Consider the following 25,933-nt stretch of genomic DNA (forward strand, 5'->3'; position numbering starts at 1 on the left):
CTTTACAAAAAATAAAAATTTTATAAAAGTAAAAATTGTAAAAATATACTCATGGTGTAGGGTATCATATGGTCGGCTATGCCCGACTATACTTTCCTACTTGTTTTTTTTAATTATGACGATAATGCTAATAGTTTTAGTAATATATACTATATATAACATAAGTATATTTCAAGGAACTTAAAATCTAAATTTTTATTTGAATTAACATAATTGCAAATTAATTTATTAAAACAAAACCAAATGTAAAATTGAACTGAAATACAAAAAATTTAGAACAGAAAGAAGAGCCCTTTGGAGATTAGGTCAATGAGGAGCAACATAAACCAATCGCTCAATCACGACATGGTAACAATTTCAGAATGAGGTGGTGTTATTATACTCGATTTTAATGCCGCAAGACTTAATGTTGTTTTGTAAGACATAATTACCTGGCAGATAGTGTTGTTCCATCTACATTCAAATATGTAGATTGAACAACACTGGCATCTAAGTTTTGGACATGAAAACATTTTTCAAAAGTCGAAAGAAGCACATAAGTGTCTCCTTACTATCCTTGCTATTTACATCAGGGTACAGAATAAAACGAATATACTTATTGGTGATAGTAGGGTATCCAATAGTATTGATTTACTAGAACATTGAAATACCTAAGAGCTCAGCACCTAAAGACTTTGTGTACATTTGGACACAATAGGATATTAAGTAGCAATAAGAATAATTGCTCAAATTAAGCCCTTCATTGTTTATAGCAGTATATCAAATTATTGTTTATAACTTGCAAGAACAAACTCACTATATATTGCTACTAATAAAACAACAAATTTCACAATTTATATTAATGCATTCTAGCATAAAATTATATGTAAACTACCAGGAAAACTGATTCTATAGCAGTTCTATGCAAAGACAAGGAAAGTATTTTAACCTGATGCACTATACATATTTCAAACAACTTTTGCAATTTCTTATACAAGTACTGAAACATTAGTTCACATTGCTTCTACACCCACAAATGTAGACATGGACAAATTGTTATTAATATTTTATAAATTTATTTTAAAGTTCATATATTTTCTTCGTCCTTATCAACATCATAGTATATCTTATAAATATAAGTTTTTGCTTTTATTAATAATTCCCTTTCATTTCTTTTTCATTTCATTTTACAGCTGCAGTGAAGGTCGTGTCATGTCTGCCGATACAAAGGGATGTGTAGATCGTAATGAGTGTCTGGATATGCCATGTCTTAATGGTGCCACTTGTATAAATCTAGAGCCACGTTTACGTTATCGTTGCATATGTCCCGAAGGTTATTGGGGTGAAAATTGTGAATTGGTGCAGGAGGGTCAAAGACTAAAGTTGAGCATGGGTGCATTGGGTGCCATCTTTGTGTGTCTTATTATTATTTTAAGTAAGTAGAAAAATGACAGCAAAAATGTGTGTAACAATTTTTATATTTATATCAAAAAAACACAAAATTTATTAGTGTTATTTATATTTTTTCATAAAAACAATTTATAATTTAATAGGGGTGAATGTAGCGTTAATAAAATGACTAGATAATTGAAAATGAAAATAAATGAACTTTATAATGGATATTTGAAAGAATAGCTAAGAATGCATATTTGAACAGCTCCCATTATGACCCAATTATCACAAACTGCACAAGAACTGAACTAGAACAGAACTAGAACAGAACCAGAACAGAACTAGAACAGAACTAGAACAGAACTAGAACTGAACTAGAACAGAACCAGAACAGAACTAGAACAGAACTAGAACAGAACTAGAACAAAACTAGAACAGAACTAGAACAGAACTAGAACAGAACTAGAACAGAACTAGAACAGAACTAGAACAGAACTAGAACTAGAACTAGAACAGAACTAGAACAGAACTAGAACAGAACTAGAACAGAACTAGAACAGAACTAGAACAGAACTGTACTAGAACAAAACTAGAACTGAACTAGAACTGAACTAGAACTAGAACTGAACTAGAACTGAACTAGAACTGAACTAGAACTGAACTAGAACTGAACTAGAACTAGAACTGAACTAGAACTGAACTAGAACTGAACTAGAACTGAACTAGAACTGAACTAGAACTGAACTAGAACTGAACTAGAACTGAACTAGAACTGAACTAGAACTGAACTAGAACTTAACTAGAACTGAACTAGAACTGAACTAGAACTAAAATTAAATAATAGTGTTTGTTGGTAATTTTCATATTTTATATATGTAAACCATGGAACATTGTTAAATTGACTATGAATATAATGGTTTCATTTAATGGAATGTAAGACCTTCATTTCATTAGTTCATTTGAAAAAGATTTTTTTTCCAGAAAAACAAAAACTTTCAGAATAACTTTTATATTTTTAAACATTTATTTGCTGCTTTATTTCTATCTTCTATTGAAGATGTGTTCAGAAACCACGTGCCTTCATAACTATTTTTTTAAGAAAACAATTCTTAGGAAAATTATTTTTTTTTGTAATAAATTCTATTTTATTGTTATTATTATTACATATTTCTATTATTTATCATCTTCTGCGACAAATTTTCTCTCATTAAAAAAGTTAACTTTTATTCGCTTCTGTTCCCTGCTGGATTTCTACACAGTAAAGTGTAGTTTATTTTTTGTGATTCTTAGACCATGTTTTTAATAACTTGAAATTTAACAAGTATAAACATCTTGTTGTCATTTCGTAACTTGCTAAGATTTGTGCATTCATAATTTGTTGTGTTATGTTTTGTTTTCACTTCTAAATAAATCTTTTCGTTTTCATTCAACTTGGCATTTTCTCGGGTTTTTTTTTATATTACTGCCAAACTTAAGTAAAAATGTATTTTCTGAAGTATAAATATGTACAATGTTTTAATTGTCAAGAACAACAACAGCAACAGTAGCAATAGAAATAGCAATAACAACGGTAGCATCAGTACCAGAAGTTTGTTTTTTCAGCAAAATTAATGGCAAAACTTTTAAGAGGTTTTTAAGTAGTTTTGTAACATCCTCAAAATTTAAAGACACATACATCATTTTGTTTAGTTTTACACAAACTTACATATTATATGTTTATGTTAGAACATGTATATTTTTAATTAACAGATTTTGATTAATATTTTACTTAAATATATCTAGCAGTCTACATGTTTTATTCAACACATTTTTTTATTAATTTCAATTAATTTACTTATAAGTGTTTTATTGAATATCAATATTTTAATGTCCATCGTTAATCTACTGAAATAGTAAAATTCTTGTCTATATTATTCACTTACAAGGTTTATTTTATTTACACATTTTCCTTACCTCTGCTTCAATTAAAACATACACCTCTATTGAGTGTAAAATTTGTTGAGGATATATGTCCACTGAACTATCGTTAAACAAACATATTGTTTTTCTGTTTCAATAAATACACTAAGTACTTGTTAATATTTTATTTATAGTTTTAAAAAAATTCCATTAACTTTAAAACAAAACACAAGTTCATGAAATCCTACAATGTTTTTAATTCCATTAGTTATACGAGCAACATATTGTACAGTGGAAATACTTGTTTATTTAACAAAACAAAAAGAATGTGACAGATTATATCTTACCTCATAGTATCCATGTGTTTATGAGCTTATGAAATTTAGTGAAATGAAGAAATATTTGTTAACGATTTTCTTAATATCAATATTTTTTGCATCAATTACAATAGAGAATCTTCTTATGATTTCTGATTCAGTTTCCGAAGTAAAATTACTTGGGAAATTTACAATTCCGATTTGATTATTGTTTTAGTTTTATGTAATAAGTAAAGATTTAAGCTCCTAAAACAAAAGATATTTAGCTATAACGTATGAGTATTACTCATTTCAAACAAATAATTAAATATTGCGTATACGTCGTGTGAATTTATTATATTACAATATTATAGTTATTTACCAGTTCAAAACAAGTAAGAGTGTTATATTCGGCTATGCCGATTCTTTTATACCCACCATCAAATCACTGATATATAAATGAACTTTGATATTATGAATATTTTATTATTATATATCGATATTAATGAGAACAACAGGGTAACATCTGAAAGAGGTCCATTAATGGGGGTTTTACTATTGACAGTGCTAATTTTTATAGGGAGTATAAATACCCCTATTATACATACATATATGAACCAATTCTCATAAAAGTCTGTAGGAAGATTTCAGTTCCTTATTTGTTTAAAATTTCATCGATTTACTTGTATTTTGTAGCCAATAAGGAGCATTAAAGTCATAAAATATGGTAGAGAAATTTTAAATCAAGAGGCCTTATATGGGGGTAGCATCAATTATAGACCGATCTCCGTATAATTTTGAAGACCGATCCTGGTTCCTACAGGTCAGGTTTATATCGAATTTCATCGCTTTACTCATTTTATAGCCCAGTAATTAATTTTTTTAATGGGGACATTATATGGGGGTAGGTCAATTAAGGCTCGATCCACATAAAATTAAATAAAGAGTTTTTGACTAGCAAGGAACTTAATTGTGTCGAATTTTATTACTATACTCGTATTTTTAAGCCAGTAATGGGCCTTAAAGTATTTTTCTGAAGGGTACCTTATGTTGAGGGTAGGATCAATTAAGGCCTTTCCATATAAAATTTGGTAAATAGATTTTGTCTTGTGCAAAACTTACTTCTGTGAAATTTCATTGCTATACTCGTATTTTTAAGGCAGTAATGAGTAATGAAATGGTTTTGGTTCCTAAGATACATACTTATGTCAAATTTCTTCGCTATATTCGTATTTTTACGCCCATAATTAACGTTAAAGTCGTTTTCTGAAGGGGGCCTTATATGGGGAGGTAGGGTTAATTATGGACCAACACATATAATTTGGTAAATTTTGCCAGTAATGAGCATTAAAGAAATTTTATGTGGGGTATGGTCAACTATGGACCGATCCACATAAAATTTGGTGGAGAGATATTGCCTAGTATAAAACTTATTTCTGGGAAATTTGTTAAAGAGATTTTGGCTAATATAAAACTTACTTCTGTTAAATATCATCGCTATACTCGTATTTTTAAGGCAGTAATGAGCGTTATAGTAATTTTATGGAGGGATTTATATGAGGGGTAGGGTCAATTATGGACCGATCCACATAAAATTTCATAAAGATTTTTTGGCTGGTAAGACACTTACTTATATCAAATTTCACCGCTATATTCGTTTGTTTAAGCCAGTAATGAGCGTTAAAGTCATTTTCTGAAGGGGGTAGGGTCAATTATGAACCGATCGAAATAAAATTTAGTAGAGTTGGCTTGTGAAAAACTTAGTTCTGTGAAATTTCATCGCTGTACTCGTATTTTGAAACCAGTAATGAGCGCTAAAGTAATTTTATGAAGGGGACCTGTTGATAATTTAATATAACCTTTAACAATATGGCGGAAAAAATGAAAAGATGGTGGTTTTAAGTTTTAAGTATTTATAAGAAAAAGTTGAAGTTGACTCTTTAAAAACTAATATAAAAGTGCGCTTTAATAAATAAGATAAATGACAAGATAAAACAACGAACAACAAGAGTTGCCAGATCTTTAATTTTTATAAGATTACATATTATAACACCCTTCCATAATCTTATAAATACTTTATTAATTGTAAATATTAAGCAAATTTTTAAAGAAACTAAATTTAGTATTAGCCAGTGGTTTTGTGAAGAAATCAGCTATTTGGTCATCAGATTGGACGTACTTTAATTTTATATTGCCGGTTTGAACTTGCTGCCTTATATAATGATATTTCAACTCAATATGTTTTGATCTCTTAGTCTCCAGCTGTTCTGCAATATATTTTGCACCTTGGTTGTCTATACTTATTACAAATGATTGATTTTCAACAGTTACTTCAAAATCATCCAGTAACCTTTTTAGCCAAATACCCTCCTGTGCAGCAGTGCTTAGAGCCACGTATTCTGCTTCGGTAGATGATAGACTTATTGTTTTTTGTTTTGTAGTTTTCCAAGAAATGAGATTTTCATAAGATTTGAAGCAAAAACCGGTTGTACTTTTTCTGTCTTCAGCTTCTCCCCAACTAGCATCTGAGTATCCATGTAAAGGCAAATTGTCTTTCGACTTTTGATATATCAATCCATGTTCTTTAGTATAATTAATGTAACGTAATATCCTCTTTACACCATTTATATGAACACCAGTGAAGTTTTCTTGGAATCTACTCAAAGTATTCACTGCGTAAGCTATATCAGGTCGCGTCCAAATACTTAGATATAGTAGGCTGCCAATAGCTTGACGATATTTTTGTTGATTCCATTCTAAATTTTCATTTTGTTCATTTCCAATGTTCCAATTCTTTTCAATAGGAGTATTTTTAAATTTAGAATTTTCAAAACCGAAACATTTTAATATATTAATAATACTATCGAGTTGTGCTAATTTTATTCTATGATCATCGACTTTAGTTATTTGTATTCCAAGAAATTCTTTAAGTTCACCTAAATTTTTTTATTTCAAACTGTTGTTCCAAAAAATATATTACGTTTTTAATTTCATTTTCATCATTTCCGGTTATAAGAATGTCATCAACATAGAGTAGTAAAAATAGGTTTTTCTTTTTATACAAGCAATAATCATTTTCTGATCTTATAAATCCGTATTCCAAGATCTTTGTATTAAATTCATTATTCCAGCAGAAAGCACTTTGTTTCAGGCCGTAAATTGACCTATTTAATTTACATAATTTACCTTCAAATGGAGGAGGCACTAACATAAAAACATCTTCTTTCAACTCCCCATTTAAATAAGCACATTTAACATCCAATTGATGTATTTTAAAATTGTTTTGATATGCCATTGATATGAATGTACGTACCGTTATAGTATTAGCTACTGGTGCATATACGAAACAAAAAGAATCCAGATCCTGCTTACAGCCACGAGCAACTAATCTTGCTTTTTTACGAATACTGCCATCACTGCCTCTTTTTATGTTAAAAATCCAAATTGCATCAATTCTTTTCTGACCTTCATCTTCAACAACCGTCCATGTTTTCATTTTGTTAATCATTGACACCTCTTCATCTATTGATTCTTTCCATTCTGAGTTTTGGTAAGCTGCTTCAAACGAATTTGGAATATCAGACGATGTTAAGTAAGCGCAGGTTGTAGCATCGTATACTTCATAATCTTCTAGATATTTTGGTTTTGTTCTCGATCGTGTAATTCTAGGCTGATCAGTTGCTTCAACGAAATCTTCATCCACATTATTTTCGGCAACAAATTTGTCTGTATCTTCCACATTCTCATTGTTGTTATTTTCTTTATTTTCATCCTCTTCAAAGTGTGGCATTTTAAATGTTTCATAATTCATGAATTTTACATCTCGACTACTTATAACCTTTTTATTTTTCTCATCATAAAATCTAAAACCGTTCACTGTGTAACCAACCATTTTCATTTTTTCGGAACGAGCCTCAAATTTACCTTTTTGAATTTGTTTAGGAATATTTACGTACGCTATACTTCCGAATGGATGTATCTTATTAAAATCAGGTTTTTCTGCATACCATAATTCTGCAGGCGTTTTATTTTTCTCTATTGCTGTTGTTTGACACCTATTTATGACATAAGTAGCATGTTGAATTGCTTCACTCCACAAATACTTTGGTAAATTAGAATCTAATAAACCACATCTGGCATTATTAACCACCGTTCTATTGAACCTTTCGGCGACTCCATTAAGCTGTGATGAATAACGTATAGTTGTTTCAATAACTATACCATTTTTTGAGCAATAACTGGAAAATTCGTCGCTTTTTATTCGGTACCACCATCGATTCTTAAAACTTCAATTCGGCGATCAAATTTATTAAATACCTTTTCTGCATAATCTCTAAATACTGCAAAAACCTCAGACTTGCTACGTAAAGTATAAATAACAGCAAAATGTGAAAAATCGTCGATGAACGTGACAAAATATTTTTTATTATCCAGGCTTAAACAATTTACGGGTCCGACTAAATCACTATGAACTTTTTGTCCACAACGTGTTGCTCTTTTTCTGGGTTCCATTAAAAGGAGATTTTGTCATTTTACCCATTAAACAAATTTCGCAAACAGTGTCGTTCTTATAATGACAGCTATGTCCAAATTTTCGATGTAGATGTTCTTTGCCTGGTGTAGCTTCAATTTCAAAAGTATTGGAAAATTTAATTTTGAAAATTTGTCCACCTTCCTCATTTATAATCTCAACAGTATTACCGGAAAAAGGGGGCTATATGAAATCGTTGACCGATTTTGCGCATTTTCAATACCAAACATTTCTGATCAATAAAATATATTTTGGGAAAATTTCATCTAAATATCTCTTATTTTGTGGACGCTATCGTGCCAACAAGAGACAGACGGACAGGTATTACATGTTAAATGATCACCTAATAAGTGTCATCTGGCTATGAGTAAATAGGTTAATCCACATGTATTCCAATCCAGTTATGGGACTTCTGCCTGTAAGCTAGTAATGTGATTTGGTAGACATTTTTTTATTTTAATGTAATTAATTCTCAAACATCTTGTTTTTTTACTTACACATTTTTTTATTTTCTTTATTATTTGTGGTATTTTTATGACCAGTTTTTTAGTGCACACACATTTTTTTTCTACACAACCAGCAATAAAACAGTCATAAAAACTCTATTATTTAGGGTTCAGCCGATTATGGCCCACTTATTGCCTCAAGATTAAACATTCATCTTAAAAACAAAGAAAACCATCACAGTGTTAATTAATGCCATAAAATCTACTTTCCAACTTATTAATTTTTATTGAAATATTATGCTTTATCTTGCTGCAGATGAGTAAAGAACAAAAATACAAAACAAATACAATTTCCGCTAAACAATCCGAAGGAGAAAAAATAAGAAAAAAATCTGTTTGAATTAAGCAAGGCTAAAAAATCATTAAAATTAAGAGCCCTTTTTTATGAGTCCCTTTTTACTACATTCTTTTCTTCTCCACGCAGTAACTGTGCGTTAATAAAAGCTAAAATATAAAATTGTTTTTGCATTTTTATTACGTTAAATCCCAGTGAAAATGTAACACATGTTTATAACATTGCTAAGGGTGTATACATGGCTAGGCGGTGCTATGGAAACATATATACATTAGTATAGTCCAAATTATACCTGTTAAAGTTATCATTAAAACAAAAGTGTAATTTATCCTTAAAATGCGAAAAATATGTGAACAGAGTAGCACCCTAATATACATACATAACAACAAATAGTGTAAATGTCTTTCTACAAAAACATTTCTTCTTTTATTTTCCATTTTTTCATTTCAATTGCATTGAAATTTCAAACAAATAAACAAGTAAACACATACAACAAGGAAAGAGAAGTAGCAATAGAGAGAGAGCGAGAGAGAAACCTGGGAAAAAAGAGAATTTAAATGTTTTTAATTAGTTTAAAAGGTTTGGGGTTTTGTGAATAAACTGTTAATGGTTTTTTATTCACAAGCAACAGCAACAAAAACAAAACATATACAATGCCAATTTTATGAATTAATGTATGAATGAAAGCATACAGCAATGAATGAATGAATGAATGAATGAATAAATAAATGACTGTTAGTGACATCAACAAGTTTTAAGTTTGATTTTATGTTTTTTTTTAATATTTAACTGAAATAGAAATTGAATTAAATTAGCAAATGAAAGGTATTTATTTGTAAAGCATTTTAAATGTTTGATTTCTATAAAGAGGGTTTAACATAACGTATACGTAATTTTTTAATTAGTCTTTAGAAATCAATAACACTTATACGTTCAGTGGGATAGGTGACCCAAATATTTAGGTTTTTTACGCTGGCTGGTTTGTGAATGAAGGTAGGTTTTAGTATTTGTGTTGCTGCGTATATGTGTCAGGAATGGAAACTATGTTCAATATTTTTAATATTAAAATTATTCAGAAAAATTATATATTGTTTTACATGAACTACGCCACAGATTGGTGCGTTGTTAGTCGATGGACTAGATCAAAGGCTAAACTATATAATTATCTATTACTTTGTATTTTTACTTCTCCATTGACTTTTGGTGATTCTCTGGACTAGGATGTCTCGCCCATAGCTTAAGGTCTAAGCTATGGGCAGTCGATTGAACAACTGGTCTATTAAATGTCTAAGGACTAATTTATTTCATTTATTAACTAATCTATAAACTAGACTTGAAATAAACATTATATTAATGTAACTAGTACAATGACCAGAATCTCGAGTTATTGATAGAAAATCATCAAGTGACTAGTCCATGGAATAGTTTAGTGTGTTGACAAGACTATATGGACTAAATGGACTCTATTCATCGATGGTTTAATGAATAATTTATGGATCAACGACTAGCTGGACATTACTGTAGACAAATTAGCAATATGCTAATCAAGTCTTCTTGTTAGTTTCAATTTCAAGCTATGAAATGTCCATGTCTGGTATGTGTATTGATAACTATTTTAATTAGGTTTACAATTTAATAAATCAAAAGATTTTATTTTGTAAAAAAATAATATATTAATTAAATTTTATTATTAAGATAAATTTCATGTAAATTAATATTTTATTTAGATAAGAACATATTCTTCAAACAACACTCTTAAGATTACAATATTTATATAAACAAAATTTTCATTTTATGTCCATATTTAATTTTGTCTAGTACTGCAATAAAACTCAACAAACTTTGTTACTTTTCAATTCGATTAAATTAACTTATAATGTTTATTTATCTTGTCTAATTCAAAAAGCAAAATTAAAAACAAAATACAACAATCTTTTACTTTTAATTTTAATATATTTCATGAATATTTAAAATATAACCGAAAAAATGAAAAACCAAAGAAAAAGTATCCCTTAAAGAAAAAAATCACATAAATTAACTTTGGTGAACCCTCATTAGCTGTTAATCTTTATTCGGCCAGAATCCTTAAAATTGGTGGTTTATTTCTATTAAAAGGAAGAAGCTTACAGCCAACACCAACAATGTTTTTTTGGGCCGGCAAACCAAAGTATTTAAGGCTACTTTCTTTGAGAGATTTGGCCTTTATTTTATTTTTTTCTGTTTCAATTTTTTCATTATTTCAATCTCATGAAGTGCTAATAAACTTGTAAATTAAACAAATTTACCCCAACTCTAATAAAGTTGTTTTGTTTTTCTATTTTAAAGCAAAAGAAATCCAAATCATTATAATGTATTTGTATTTGTATTTTAAGAAAAAAAAAATAGCGAAATAAATAACATATAAAAAATGCCTCAAAACCAACGGAAACTGAAACAAAAAGCTTTACAGCCTAATCCTCAACATTATTTAAAATTTTTTCACTGTTTCTCTTATTGCATTTTGTGAGCTTTTTTCACTTTGCTTACTTAGCTGTTATGATATTTTATAAAAAAAAAAATAATACAAATTAAATTGTAAAATTTTTGTCATTATAAGCTAGAAAAAAATATATACTAAACTCACAATGAAATTTAAAGGGATTGTCGCATGACTTTAAATTACCCAAAAATAAAAAATATCGTAATAAATATACAATATTTTAAGAAGCTTATGAAAATTCAATGAAATAGAAACAACTGCATTTAAATATTTAAAGTTTCAAACAAATGTGGTAGAGACAGTAAAGATAGGAGAGATAAGACAGATGGATACATAGGACAGATGGACCCACAGGACAGACGGACCCACTAGACAGACGGACCCACAGGACAGACGGACCCACAGGACAGACGTACCCACATTGCAGAAAAGACAGATGGACACACAGGTCAGATAAGTCAAACAGGACAGGATTAACAGAGGGACGAATATACAGAACAGACTTACGTATAAATAGAGAGAATATACACAAACCAGTTACTGGATGCATATAGACTTCAGTATGGACGGAGTGCTTTACGTAAACACCTGCCCAACCACACTCCCGATATGGCTTCTATAGTTTTGTAATTGTAATTGATGGTTCAAATTACACAGATCTATATTTAATTAATATTCTTATTTCAGTCACCATCTCAACAGATACAACTCAGTATTCCTCTCGTTCATTAGATACATGTATCTTAGTTCAACACATACTAATCCACAGCTTTGCCTTGTTGTGTTCATAAAAACTAGGAGCGATAACAAGCTATCACCGCGTATTAATCCCTAAGAAACCTCAACCAACTAACTAGCCCGGACAAAGTCCTGCTGCCAACTGAGTTGCTTTGGTTCGATCTTCTGTCAAATTATTCCAACAAAAGACCGAACATACTTTAGACATCAACAGTTTATAAACCCGGCAGATAATAGATACAGGTATGACGTCTTTGCCCCGGGATTGTAATACACCTAGACGTAGGTCATTCATCAAAGAAACTTGCCCTGGTGGGAGTATAGACGGATAAAATTATACATAAGGACAGACGAACATCTACCACTATTTGTACTACTGTAATTTCGAAATAGAGAAAACAAAGAGTAAAAACAAGATAAGTAGAACAAATGGAACAAACAGGTCATATGAATGTATAAATATATGTATAGATATGCATTCAGGATGTATAGAAAGACAGACGGATATTCAAATGCAAAAACAGACGAATATACGCAAAGCGTGAAATTTTACAAAAAGGGGAGTTAAAAGGATATAATTAATATTATAGCAAACCTATCGAGTTTTTATAAAAATGTACGTCGAACTGTCATTATGTTGAAACTTTAAACGGAGGAACTATTAGAAAGTGATCGGTTATTGCCAACAGCTAATAATTTTTTTAAAAAATTGTTTATATTGGAATTAGCAAACACATTTATTATCATGTCAAATGCTTAAATATTAAAAAAGTTTCAAACATATCCTGAGTCCTTAGAACATTATCAGTTCATTTGTCTACATTATGAAACCATAATTGATCATAACGATATATAGCCTACCTACAAAATTGTGTTTAAATCATTCTATAACTTCTTAACTTTAAGCTTTAACAAATCTTAATTTTTAATTGTTTAAAATCAAAACTTTTAAAAAATTATAAATTCCAATATATTAATCCTTTTTATCATAAAACTTTCAACAAATGTCCTTTAATAAATCGGTGCAATTTTACCAGTAAAAGTAATAATTTTAATTACAAACAATAACACGTGTACATTAAAATTTTATTGAATTTTCAAAATACAACTCATTAAAAATGCTAATCAGCGATGATGGCTATAAGACACAACAACTTATTGTTCATGTTTTATACTTGTTTTTGATTTATGAGCAATATTTTATTAACGTATTCACCTCTGAACCATAAAACAATTAATTCTCAACCAAACATCAGCAATGGTGGTGACAAATAATTCATTCTCATTTGTGATTTTTTATTCTGTTTTCCAGTTTTAGCTCTTATCTTTGTTCTGTACAATCGTAAACGTAAAACAACAAATAAAAAACGTAATGGCCCAGAAAAAGATGTACGTGAAACTGTGATTAGTTACGATGACGAAGGTGGTGGTGAGGATGATATGACAGCATTTGATATTACACCTCTACAGATACCCATAGGACAGGGTGGCAATATGCCACCTGACATAGCTGCCTGTAAAGTGCCAATAATATGTAAGTATTTCTTTCTACCTTAACAATTACACTTACAACTTTAAATATTGATTATAAGTGAAGCTGTTTTCCCAAAATAGACAACAGGAACACATAAAATAACAAGAACACGTAAAATATTAAAAGTTAGGGATTTAGATTTGTGTTCAGGTTATACTGATGTCATAAAGTTGTAAATATTGTTATAATATTATTTACAACATTGTGTTTACTTTAATCATGTTGTTTGTTTTCCTGCTCTACTACAAATGCTAGTGTCTGTGTATGTTTGTTAATATAAGTATCCTTTTTTTCTTGTTTAATAATCTTTATAGATCCTGTTGTTACCTTAATGCCCGGCCAAGAATTAAATGTGGGCTTTTTAATGGAAGAACGTAAAAAACGCTGCGATAAAGATATAAACGCGCCACCCTTTGATGATTTAAGAAATTTCACTTATGAAGGTAGTGGGAGTATAGCTGAATCATTAAGTTCATTGGCATCAGGTAAGTTAGATAATATTTCGTATTGCTATTTACTATAATAAAATAGAAGTCATTAAATGAATTCAATAAAGTTAAGATGATCTGAATCACAAAATCAAACTAAAGTCAAAAGGACTTTTATTTGGAAAATATAAAATCCGAAATATATTACACTTTTTATAATTTGTATAAGCTGTAGGTCATAAAGTAATGACATAAATAATATAATTAAGTAATAGAGAGAGAGACAGACAGACAGATGATATAATTGCTGCAGATAAATTAATGTGTAGTACTTTAACTATTAGAGTTCTTTCGAATGAACTTCATTCTTTAGTAGAACTATTTAATGATCCATTTCCTTCCAATTATCTATAAGTCCGTCTTTCCAATCATAATCTTTTAATGCTCTTTTCGATCTACAATACACAAAAGAAATGATACAAAAATATTTATTTTGGGTCTAACAATGAAACATGACATGTGCCCTTAATGTAAGATTTTTCCTTATAATTGCTACGAAAGAATCAAAATTTTTTAGGAAATAAATCCGGCATATCTAATCTATCGAAAAAAAAACTTTACACAAAATTTCTATGGATGCGCTTAATTTTTTTAATGGAACTTTGTATGAAAGCTATGAATATCTATGTCAAATTTTGTATGTATATAGTTTTTTGGTAACGAATTTTATGCATTTCGGTGATTTTCCTTGAACCTTGTATGGGAAATTTGTTCCTCTAAGTATATAACTTTTATGGACATAAAATGTTACTTGGAAAATATTGTGCAGATATCGTTATTCTAATAGAAGTTTTTAGTTAGTACAGTAGTTTTAAAGGAGGGTGAATCTGAAGAAATACCCCTCTATCGGGCCTGTTGTGTGCTCCATAACCATTGCCTCAGTTAGTAATAGAACCAAATAAAAACATTAACTACTAACCTACCTGAAGACACAATGGAAGTTATTAAAAATTAATACATTTTCAATGAATAATTGTATATTATATCGATTCCGCCTATTTTTAACAGGAATTTAGTTTTCGTTTAGAAAAATATTTCTGTCGCTTTGAAATTATATTGCATAGTTTTTCTAAAAATTTAATTAGAATGTGTAAAAATAGTTTCGGAGTTTGTTGAATATTGATTTGAATATTGATTTTGTCACACCGTTTGTAACACATCGAAATATTGGTCATAGAACTATAAAGTATATATGTTCTGGGTCCTCGTTAAATTCTAAGACCATATAGCCATGTCTGCCCGTCCGTCCATCTGTCGGATGTCTATTGAAAACACTATAGGGACCATACGGGAGGAGCTAGACAGACTGTCGAGAGTTTTAACGTGAGCACCTGCCGTGTCGGCATTATATCACGGTGGTCTTTTTCATCCACAGGGTAGACTTGAGAACGGTCTACCATCGCCCCTTTGTCTTCAATGAAGACTCAGGTGGCAATTTTTGCACATTGGTTATTTTTTGCTGGAGTACTCGAGCTATCTAATCTCTTGCCAAAATAGTCACGTTGAAAGACAACCACACTACTATGGTCGAAGCACGATCCATCAATAAGCCGTAGACATCGTTCTTACTCACAGTGACACGCTGTGGCAAGTCTGATATGAACAGAGTATACTCTGAACACATCTGGACAAGGAAGGAAAATTAATTGGTATTACTTGTATATGATACTTTTCATCCATCATCATTCAACCCAGCACACATCTCATTCATTCGACATCATAGAGAAAAACATACGACACACTCATTTAGATATACGGGTGGATGAGTCCCGCATACCTCTACATTCATTCCGTATCATATACAATTGACACCAACCCATTTCCAACGCTTAGTCCCACAGTCACTCCCACAGTCACTCCTCTGTGGGGTATCTGTTGATTTTCGGCAACAGCACCGAACTTATCCCGAAATATTGACTATTATCATGCATCAGTCTTTTAACCGCCACTTATACTCTTCCCGCGAACTTGGGTTCAACCACAGCCACTACGTGGATCCCGATGGAACCTCAACCAACTGACCAGCCAGGACATAGTCCTGCGGGCAACTGGCCACCCGTAGTACCAGATTATGCGGTGCTCTGGTCTGATCTCTGGCAATCTATGCAAGGACTAAGCCAAACAGTAGACTGAGACAGAAAATGACTTTAACACTTAGTACTGGCCTAGAATTTTGAGCATAGCGCACAGTGGTATAGGAAAAAAAAAGAGGGAAATAATTCGGTAACTTCTAAACGGTTAATCCGATTTTAATGAAATTTGGTATGCACAAAAAGGAGGTGTTGTCGAGTTTAGGTTTTGAATTTGAACCTTATAGGCCAACCAGGGGCCCGGCGGGGGGTCCTCAAATTAGGACACCTCGGCTATGTTAAATTTTTAAAACGATCCTATTTCTTCATTTGAGTTCCGATTTAAAAAAAATTTCGTATATAGAATCTCCTCATCGAGCACTATAAAAATTATATAGTTTAGGAGATATTCGCATTTGAAAATTAAAATTTTAAAATTTTACCGTTCTTACTTTAGTTTTTTGATAATAGCGGGTCCAAATATTCCCGATTTTCGCCATTTCTTTTTTTATTCGCTTAACAACAAGTTTATATATCAAGCAGTGAAAGAATTATGTAAAAATCATGACTGAGTCCAAAGTTATAGGCATTTTAATTTAAAAAATTAAAAAAGGCGATTTTTTGCCATTTTTTGGGAAAAAAGTATCTTTTTCTTTTTAAGTTATCTAAAAAGTTTCTAAGAAGATGTATATAGAATTTATACTTTTTGAAAAGCTGACTTTACATAAAATACGATAAATGAAACAAAACCTAAAAACTTTTGATACCGAGGGGACCAGGTCCATCCAAAAAACCCTATTTTTTTATAGAAAATTCAATTTTGAGCAAAAATTCTCAAATCGCATAGTCGATATCAAATTATAGTGACCTGTTTTATATGACCCAATATGTTCTTAATCATTTTGTAACGGGTTTCGATAACCCCGCCCCTTATGGATATAATAGGCAAAAAACCAAAAAATCCCATTTTTGGGATTTTTTAAAACTTTTTTGGGAATTCCGGGATTTCTAATAAGAAAATTCGAACTTTTTATTTAATTTTAGATTTTGAGTAAAAAAAATCTACCTAACTGTAAAATTTCATCAAAAAATATTCATAAATAAAATTTTTATTGCAATTTGAAAAATTTGTATATTCGCAAAAACTGAATAAAAAACATTTTTTATAATTTTTTTAAAAAAAAGTATTCCGCGAATTTTTTAATTTTCAAAAATTATATACAGTTTTGAAATAGACAAAATTACCTTTCATTGATATATAACATGCCTACCTAATGTTTTTTAAAGTGACAAATTAATTAGGGAAAACTCACATCTTTTAGAAAATTTACCTAGCACTATTATTTTCATCCATAACGTTAACTCTTAAATTTGTTACATATATTAAAAAATTTTCAGGTATTATTTTTAAACTGTAATGATTTTTACCCCTATAGGTCACTTTAATAGTAGCTTATTAAAGTGACCTATTGAGGAAAAATTCATTACATAAGGATACGTTAGACATATTAGGTAGAATATCATAACCCTTTAAAAAATAATTTAATTTAAGTATCTGTAATTAATATATAAGACAGGTTTATATCTGTTTGTAATTATTTGTAATTTTCTAACCATGGCGATCGTACTAAAAAAATGATTTGTGCTCCATTTTATTTGAACACTCTTCAGCTCCTTTTCAAGATAAAGTGAACTTCTTATTGAAATATATTGAAACTGCACATAAAAATAAAGTGGATAAAACTGATATATGTAAAATTGAAAATTTTATAAAATCAGTTGATATAAAACTGAAGAGTGTTCGGTATTCCATTGCTAAATTTCGATCGAAATTTTCTGATTGGCTGGATGAATGTGTAGAAGTTGCTATTTGCGTATCAACTGTTGGTGCTCCCTGTAAGCAGTATGAGGATTTGAGCTCAAAATCTAAGAGGAAAAGGTTATCAACTTCACTAGAAACCTTATCTAACGAAGAAGTTTCGGACACTTTTAAAGCAATGTTAAGAAAAGAAAAACAGCCTTTGGATGCCATAAAAATTGCAAATATTCTTCCAACCGCATCACCAAGACGACTGAAAAGAATTGTAAAGAGTATACCCACACCATCATCTGATACAACGTTCACTGAGGAAGAAGCTATTGCGCTTATGTTGCAGCTGGATTAAGTCGTGATAAATACATAACGTTAAGAAAGGCGCTATCTGAAAAAGGAGTGGATGTTTTACCATCATATGACAAAATAAATGAAAAGAAGAAAACAATTATTATACCACCCCCTATTGAAATAACTGATCGGAAGGCTGTTATTGGACTCGGCGCTCTACTCGAAAATACTGCTTTAAGGATTGCTTCTGACTTTTCTTCAGACCAACAAAAAAAATAAATTCTTGTGATCTTCAACTCATTTGTAAGTGGGATGTGATGGATTATCAGCACTCTCGGAATATAAACAAATCAACACAAGTGAATCATCTTCCGAGTATTAAAGTGTATTTATGGCATCGCTAGTTCCATTAAGAATTCGAAAGTATGCTGACAGCGATTCTCCATCAACCAGTTTCGATGATATTTGGAAGAATTCGACTCCAGGATCCAAAGCTTTTTGTAGGCCAAATAAGCTTTGAGTATATAAAGGAATCCAAAACAACAACGCAAGATTTGATAAATCGTATTGAAGCAGAATTAAAAACTTGGAACCTATAACAATCGAAATTAGAAAATTATTCGTTTAACATGTCCTATGATTTAAAACTTACAATGATTGATGGAAAAGTTGGAAATGCCATTACAGAACATCATCTACTTGTACTGCTACATATGTGGTGATAAAAAATCAGAATTTTCGAATATTTCCAAGCAAAGATCAATAAATGAGGAAACATTACAATTTGGAATATCCCCCTACATGCTCGCATACGATTTCTGGAACATTTTCTACATTTAGCATATGATTTAAAGTACAGAAGCATACCGGAAAATGCAAACAAAAGTGCAAATAACAATAAGGAGTTAATGGAAATGAGAGCCAGTGAGAAACGAAGAATTCAAGAGGAATTTAAAAAGCGGATGGGATTAAATATTGATAAACCACTCACAGGATATGGAAGCACAAACGATGGTAATACCGCTAGACGTTTTTTAAAACATTTTGAAACTACTTCCGAAATAACCGGAATTAGTATGGATTTACTGCAAAAGGTCAATATTATTCTAATGGCGATAAATAGCAAGCATAAAGTGAACGCAACAGAATTTGGAGAGTATTCTACAAAAGTTTCTAAATTACTTTTGGAAATTTATCCCTGGAAAGAAATGACACCTACAGTTCACAAGATATTATGTCATGGAAAAGTCATCATAGAACATAATATTCTGCCTTTAGGAGAGCTTACAGAAGAACCCCAAGAATCGAGGAATAGAGTCTTTAAGCATATTCATCAGTTTAGCTCAAGGAAGTGTTCTAGGCAGTCTCAAAATGAAGATATTTTTAATAATCTGATTCTATCTTCTGATCCTGTTTTATCTACTATAAGGAAACGTTGGATTTGCTACAAAACGTTAGCATTTGAAAATATTCATGAATTTAAAGATTTACTTTATCTTTTAGATATGGACTACTGTGATACCGATTATTTTACAAAATTATATTAATTTATAAAAAAAAAAAATAAATAAACTATTTTTATATAAAATAAATACTTGTTAATTTTTTTTAGGGATAAAGAATAAGAGATTAATCGTAAAAAGTGGCTGTAAAAATTCATAAAAAATTAGGTAGTAAAACATGCCTAACAAATGTATGGATGAAAATAATAGTACTAGGTAAATTCTCTAAAAGATGTTGAGTTTTCCCTAATTAATTTGTCACTTAAAAAACATTAGGTAGGCATGTTATATATCAATGGAAAGGTAATTTTGTCTATTTTTCAAAACTGTATATAATTTTTGAAAATTAAAAAATTCGCGGAATACTTTTTTTAAAAAAATTAAAAAATGTTTTTTATTCAGTTTTTGCGAATATACAAATTTTTCAAATTGCAATAAAAATTTTATTTATGAATATTTTTTGATGAAATTTTACAGTTAGGTAGATTTTTTTACTCAAAATCTAAAATTAAATAAAAAGTTCGAATTTTCTTATTAGAAATCCCGGAATTCCCAAAAAAGTTTTAAAAAATCCCAAAAATGGGATTTTTTGGTTTTTTGCCTATTATATCCATACCAGGGGCGGGGTTATCGAAACCCGTTACAAAATGATTAAGAACATATTGGGTCATATAAAACAGGTCACTATAATTTGATATCGACTATGCGATTTGAGAATTTTTGCTCAAAATTGAATTTTCTATAAAAAAATAGGGTTTTTGGATGGACCTGGTCCCCTCGTATCAAAAGTTTTTAGGTTTTGTTTCATTTATCGTATTTTATGTAAAGTCAGCTTTTCAAAAAGTATAAATTCTATATACATCTTCTTAGAAACTTTTTAGATAACTTAAAAAGAAAAAGATACTTTTTTCCCAAAAAAATGGCAAAAAATCGCCTTTTTTTAATTTTTTAAATTAAAATGCCTATAACTTTGGACTCAGTCATGATTTTTACATAATTCTTTCACTGCTTGATATATAAACTTGTTGTTAAGCGAATAAAAAAAGAAATGGCGAAAATCGGGAATATTTGGACCCGCTATTATCAAAAAACTAAAGTAAGAACGGTAAAAATTTTAAAATTTTAATTTTCAAATGCGAATATCTCCTAAACTATAAGAGATAATTTACTGCTATGACGACATTTTTTATAGTGCTCGATGAGGAGATTCTATATACGAAATTTTTTTAAATCGGAACTCAAATGAAGAAATAGGATCGTTTTAAAAATTTAACATAGCCGAGGTGTCCTAATTTGAGGACCCCCCGCCGGGCCCCTGGTTGGCCTATAAGGTCCAAATTCAAAACCTAAACTCGACAACACCTCCTTTTTGTGCATACCAAATTTCATTAAAATCGGATTAACCGTTTAGAAGTTACCGAATTATTTCCCTCTTTTTTTTCCTATACCACTGTGTAGCGGTGACATTCGCTACAAGCAAGTTTCTTATGAACCAAACCCTCTCTACCAATTTTTTTAGGATCGGCCCATAAATGACCCTACCCCATATCCTCTTTAGAAAATTACTTAAACGATCATAACTGTCTTAAAAACATGAGTTACGAAATACGGTTATGATATTCGTTACCGAATTTCATACAAAAATGAAATCTTTGTACACAATTTCATTAGTATCGGTTTACAATTGACGAATGTGGAGGTCCTCATACGCTCACGGTTTAAAAATTTGCCAAAAATATTTTGTTTTTAAAATTCATATTTTGTTATTTGAATAGAGCTCAGTCCATAATTGACTTAAGCCATATTCCAAATATCACCCTGATGTTTATATAGGAGCATTCCTTTTACGGTATATGGTAGACGTTTTGATGTTGGGTATATGAGATTCGGCACTGCCGAATATAACACTCTCACTTATTTTAATTTTGATTTCGGTTTTTGATTTGTGGCCTTCGGTAGGTTAGTGGTTAGTGTTCTAGTCTGATAGACCGGAGGTGGTGGGTTCGATTCCCACCTGAGGCACTGGCTAAGGAGCGAGCGCACAACAGGCCCGATAGAGGCCTAGGTGTATTTCTTCGGGTTTTGATGTGTATACATCTTCCTTTCAAACTAACTAACTAACTTTGATTTATAAATTTTTTCGATATCAACCGATTTTGCTTATTTTCAATTTAGTTAAATTCTATTACTTTGTTTAATCGTAAGCGTGTTTTACACAGGCGTACGGAAAGGCGGGCACAGTTAAAACAACTCTGATTTTGATAAGCACTCGGAAAAAAATATATATTGGTTTTATATACGGATTGTGGTGGTAAAGGATATAAAAAGTGTGAGAAAGTTATGACCAACCAACAACGAATAAAGTTTTTAATAAAAATAATTTGTATATTTCCATAATAAGGGTTAATTAAGTAGTTCCTTTAAAAAATCATAATTGCTAATTAACAACAACTTTAAAAGAAAATCATAATTACTTTTTATGATTTCAAGAAAAAAATGTTATTATTTTTCTAAATATTCTTTTTATTTTACACTCTATCTCTTCCATATCTCTAGGCACTGATGATGAGAATCAAGACTTTAATTTTTTGGAAACGTGGGGTCCACGTTTTAATGCCTTGGCAGCATTATATCTACAAGACAAAACGAAAACAAAAACAACAACTACAACTACGGCAGCAGTAACAACAGCAACAGCTGACGTTGTAGCTAATGAAAATGGTGTATTATAAAATTAGATTTAAAATTAAATTTATACTAAAATAATTGTAAATTAACTCAAAACTTAAACTTAACCGGCGAAAGAAAAACAAACAAACAAACAAACAAACCAAAATTCAATTGCCTCCAACAAGGCAAACAAAGCAAAACTAATATTAAGCCCAACAAAATGTGTATAAAATCAAAATGAACAGATAAAATTAAGAACATAACAAAAAGGAATTACAATTAAAATCTTTTTTACATTTAGTTAGTAAGTAGAAAATAGATACAGTAATAGAAACAAATATTGAAACAGCCTTTTTTTGCAACAACCAAATAAAATAACTCAACAGCAACAAAAACTAAAACATAAATAAGCCTCAAGCTGCAACAAACAACAAAAAAACCCAACACACTAGAAAAATTAAAAAAAAAGTAAAAAATAAAGAATTTGGGAAAAAGGCATTTGTACTGATAGAATGAACTGCATACAAAAGTTTCTGTAATTATGGCCTACACAGTGAGTACTGTTACAAATCTACAGACTGCTGTGTATTTGCTGTACAAAAAAATATACAACGAAAAAAAAAATGAAGTGAAAAAGCAGAAATTACGTTTTCAGTGAAAATATTATGAAAAAAAACTTGTTTAAAACATCAGACACCCAGTCAGATGGACGAACAACATGTAGATATAACAACTACAATGGAAACAGGCAACAGAAAAGCAAAAATCAGGCAAGACTTGCCTGCCTCCATACCATGATTTTCGTTGTTTGCAATATTTCTTTTAAAGGGAAATTACAACTGCAAATTACTACCTTATTGCAAAAAGTAATTTAAAGGAATGAAATTGTTGAAATGACAAATAAAAAAAACTGTAATTTTATTGCCAAACTTTAAGGTCCTCGGCCACATATCTATTTTTTACGATAACAGCAACATCTTTAGCCTTTATAACAATATTCACTTCCGGTGATATAGGTTGAACTAAAACCACCATGGCTTACATATATGATCAGGCTTCTTCTAAGATTTAATGACAATCTTAATATAGCCGTCAAATCTAGCAATGTTGAAATCGCATTAAGGTTCGAAACAAATATAATTTAAAGTTCTTTTTATAACGCATCGAAAGTATGTGTAAGTCATGTGCGTAAATTCGTCTGTCCGTCTTCCTCTATCTGTTTGTCTTCCATTTCTCAGACCATCAGTTACAAACACGAAACAGACCAATCGAAAGGAACTAAAGTTCCTAAAATCAGTTTACATTTCATATTCTCTGATACTAAATACAAAAGATTTCTTTCCTTTAATCATCAGTGTTTAAATAACAAAGAAAAAATAATTTAAAAATACGAAAAAAAAACAACAAGCAAGCCAAATAACATCAGCATCCAAGTTGTTGATGAACGCGTAAATTGTGTTGGCAGTAACAACTATAAATAAATGCAGCAACATCTTTTTCTTCATCATCACAATAACCCACTCGCCTACGACCTACATTTTCTTACATACAACACCCTTACTTAAACAATAACACAATCAGCCTTACTCCACCCCTTAAAAAAAGGCTGAAAATTTCCCCCTAATAAAATAAGCAGACAAACAAAATTCCCAACAACTTTTATATATTCTAGTTATAAGTCTGTATTGTATTTTGTATATAATTTGTAAATAGTAGTAAATTAAGTAAAAATTTTTATTATAGTTATTATCCCTATCATTTAATAGTTTTATGGTTAGTAAATATTTATATTATAATATAAAAAAATAAATAAACATTTAAACAATTTAAAAAAAATAATAATAATAATAAACAAAAAACATCTTGCATTTATTACAACTTCTTTAAAGTGTGTTGTACTATTCATAGTATGTATTTAAATATGAACAAAAATAACAACTATAACAACAAACAAATAATATTATAAATATAATTATAATAATAAAATCCATACCTATAGACATTTATAATAAAAATTGAAATCGATATAAAATTAGTTTAAATTAATAGTTAAAGATTTATTTTCTTTTTTCGTTAATGTTAAATATTAAGTGTAACAAATCATAATAAATTCTTTTTTTTTAATTTTAAACTGTTTAAAACATGAAAAAAAGAAGTAAAACGAATGAATTAAATTTAAACAATATGCTAAACTTATGAACAAATAAATATAATTTTAAATTATTAAAAAAAAATATGCATCAAATCTATTTTTAATTATAAATACAAAGGTAGTTTTGAAGTGGTAAGTTTTCTTCATAAATAAATAAAAACTGTAAAAGAGCTTTTTTCTTATTATTAGTCGATAAATCAACAGAAAATGGTTTCCTTAGAAAGTACTTTTAAAAGTATACTTTGTGGTGCGTATACGTATTATTTAATTATATCTTCAATAATCATACGCTCTAGTACTTTGTACTATTTCGTATTTGTTACATATAAATCTGGTATGGCTATTTAATTCATATTTAATTATATCCTTCACTTTCGTGAAAAAGGCTTATGTCATTCTGTTTCTCACTGTGCGTCTGCTTGTCTAGAATTCTAATCCTCTATATACTATATCAGACATTTTTTCGATAAGTGTCGGACATGAAATGGCGAAGAAAGGTGCAAGAAACCGAGACAACCTCTGAATTCAGTATTGGCTATGAGTAAGGTGTTTTTGCATGTTAAAGACTGGAAGCAAAAATAATGTTTGACATAACGTACTAAACATTGTCGTAGTTTCAGTATTATGTTTTTGTTGTTTTCCTTTTATTTTTTGTCACAGGCAATGATGTGAGCAAGTTTATGGATAAAATGTGTTATTTCTGAAATATAAAGAGAAAAAATATTTCAAATTGGAAATATTTTAAGAAAATTAAAAGTGTGAATGGATTAGATAATAATTGCATATAGTATAAATAAAAACGTTAATTATGTTCAATAATGCGTGCTAAAGTTATAGCGGGTTAAAATAAAATTTCAAAAATCGTTTGAAATCTGGGTTAAGGTATTTTCAAATAAAATAATTACCAATTTTGGCATTTTAAAATAGTTATTGAAAAATAGTTATACAAAAATATGAGGACTATCAGCGCATTTTCAAATAGTTTTCGGAAAATAGTTATCAGAAAATATTCTGATAATTAAACAAGTTATAGTTCTATATTCGGCCGTGCCGAATCTAAAATATCCTCCACCAGCTGCTTTTATATTAATAATTTTTTATTTGGTGAAAATAAGTTTTCTCATGTTTTTTAATAGAAAGAACATTACAAACATCATTTGCTTTTATATGTTATTAATGCCCTAAAATATGATTTAACGAAATTTAATAATTTGCATGTGAGTAAAATGGTTAATAAAGTTATTGATGGTTTATTTTAGAAATTTTGCTTGGACAATTTGCATACTAAACATAAAATAA

The 25,933-nt window shown here is 29.8% G+C and overlaps 1 protein-coding gene across 2 annotated transcripts in view; it reads left to right on the forward strand.

Moving 5' to 3' along the window:
• Positions 1-24,493, forward strand: part of LOC111686678 (putative neural-cadherin 2) — a 358,230-nt gene extending 333,737 nt beyond the window's left edge. The window contains exons 12-15 of one of the 2 annotated variants that reach the window (XM_046946650.1): positions 1,173-1,414; positions 13,428-13,649; positions 13,964-14,134; positions 22,369-24,492. In XM_046946650.1, the coding sequence (XP_046802606.1) occupies positions 1,173-1,414; positions 13,428-13,649; positions 13,964-14,134; positions 22,369-22,544 (811 nt within the window). In that variant the 3' untranslated portion in view covers positions 22,545-24,492. Of the gene's footprint in view, positions 1-1,172; positions 1,415-13,427; positions 13,650-13,963; positions 14,135-22,368 lie in introns of both variants that reach the window. The other variant, XM_046946651.1, reaches the window with a different exon arrangement.
• The last annotated feature ends 1,440 nt before the right edge of the window (positions 24,494-25,933 follow it).

The sequence above is a fragment of the Lucilia cuprina genome, chromosome 2 (assembly GCF_022045245.1).
Source record: "Lucilia cuprina isolate Lc7/37 chromosome 2, ASM2204524v1, whole genome shotgun sequence".
Classification (NCBI taxonomy): domain Eukaryota; kingdom Metazoa; phylum Arthropoda; class Insecta; order Diptera; family Calliphoridae; genus Lucilia; species Lucilia cuprina.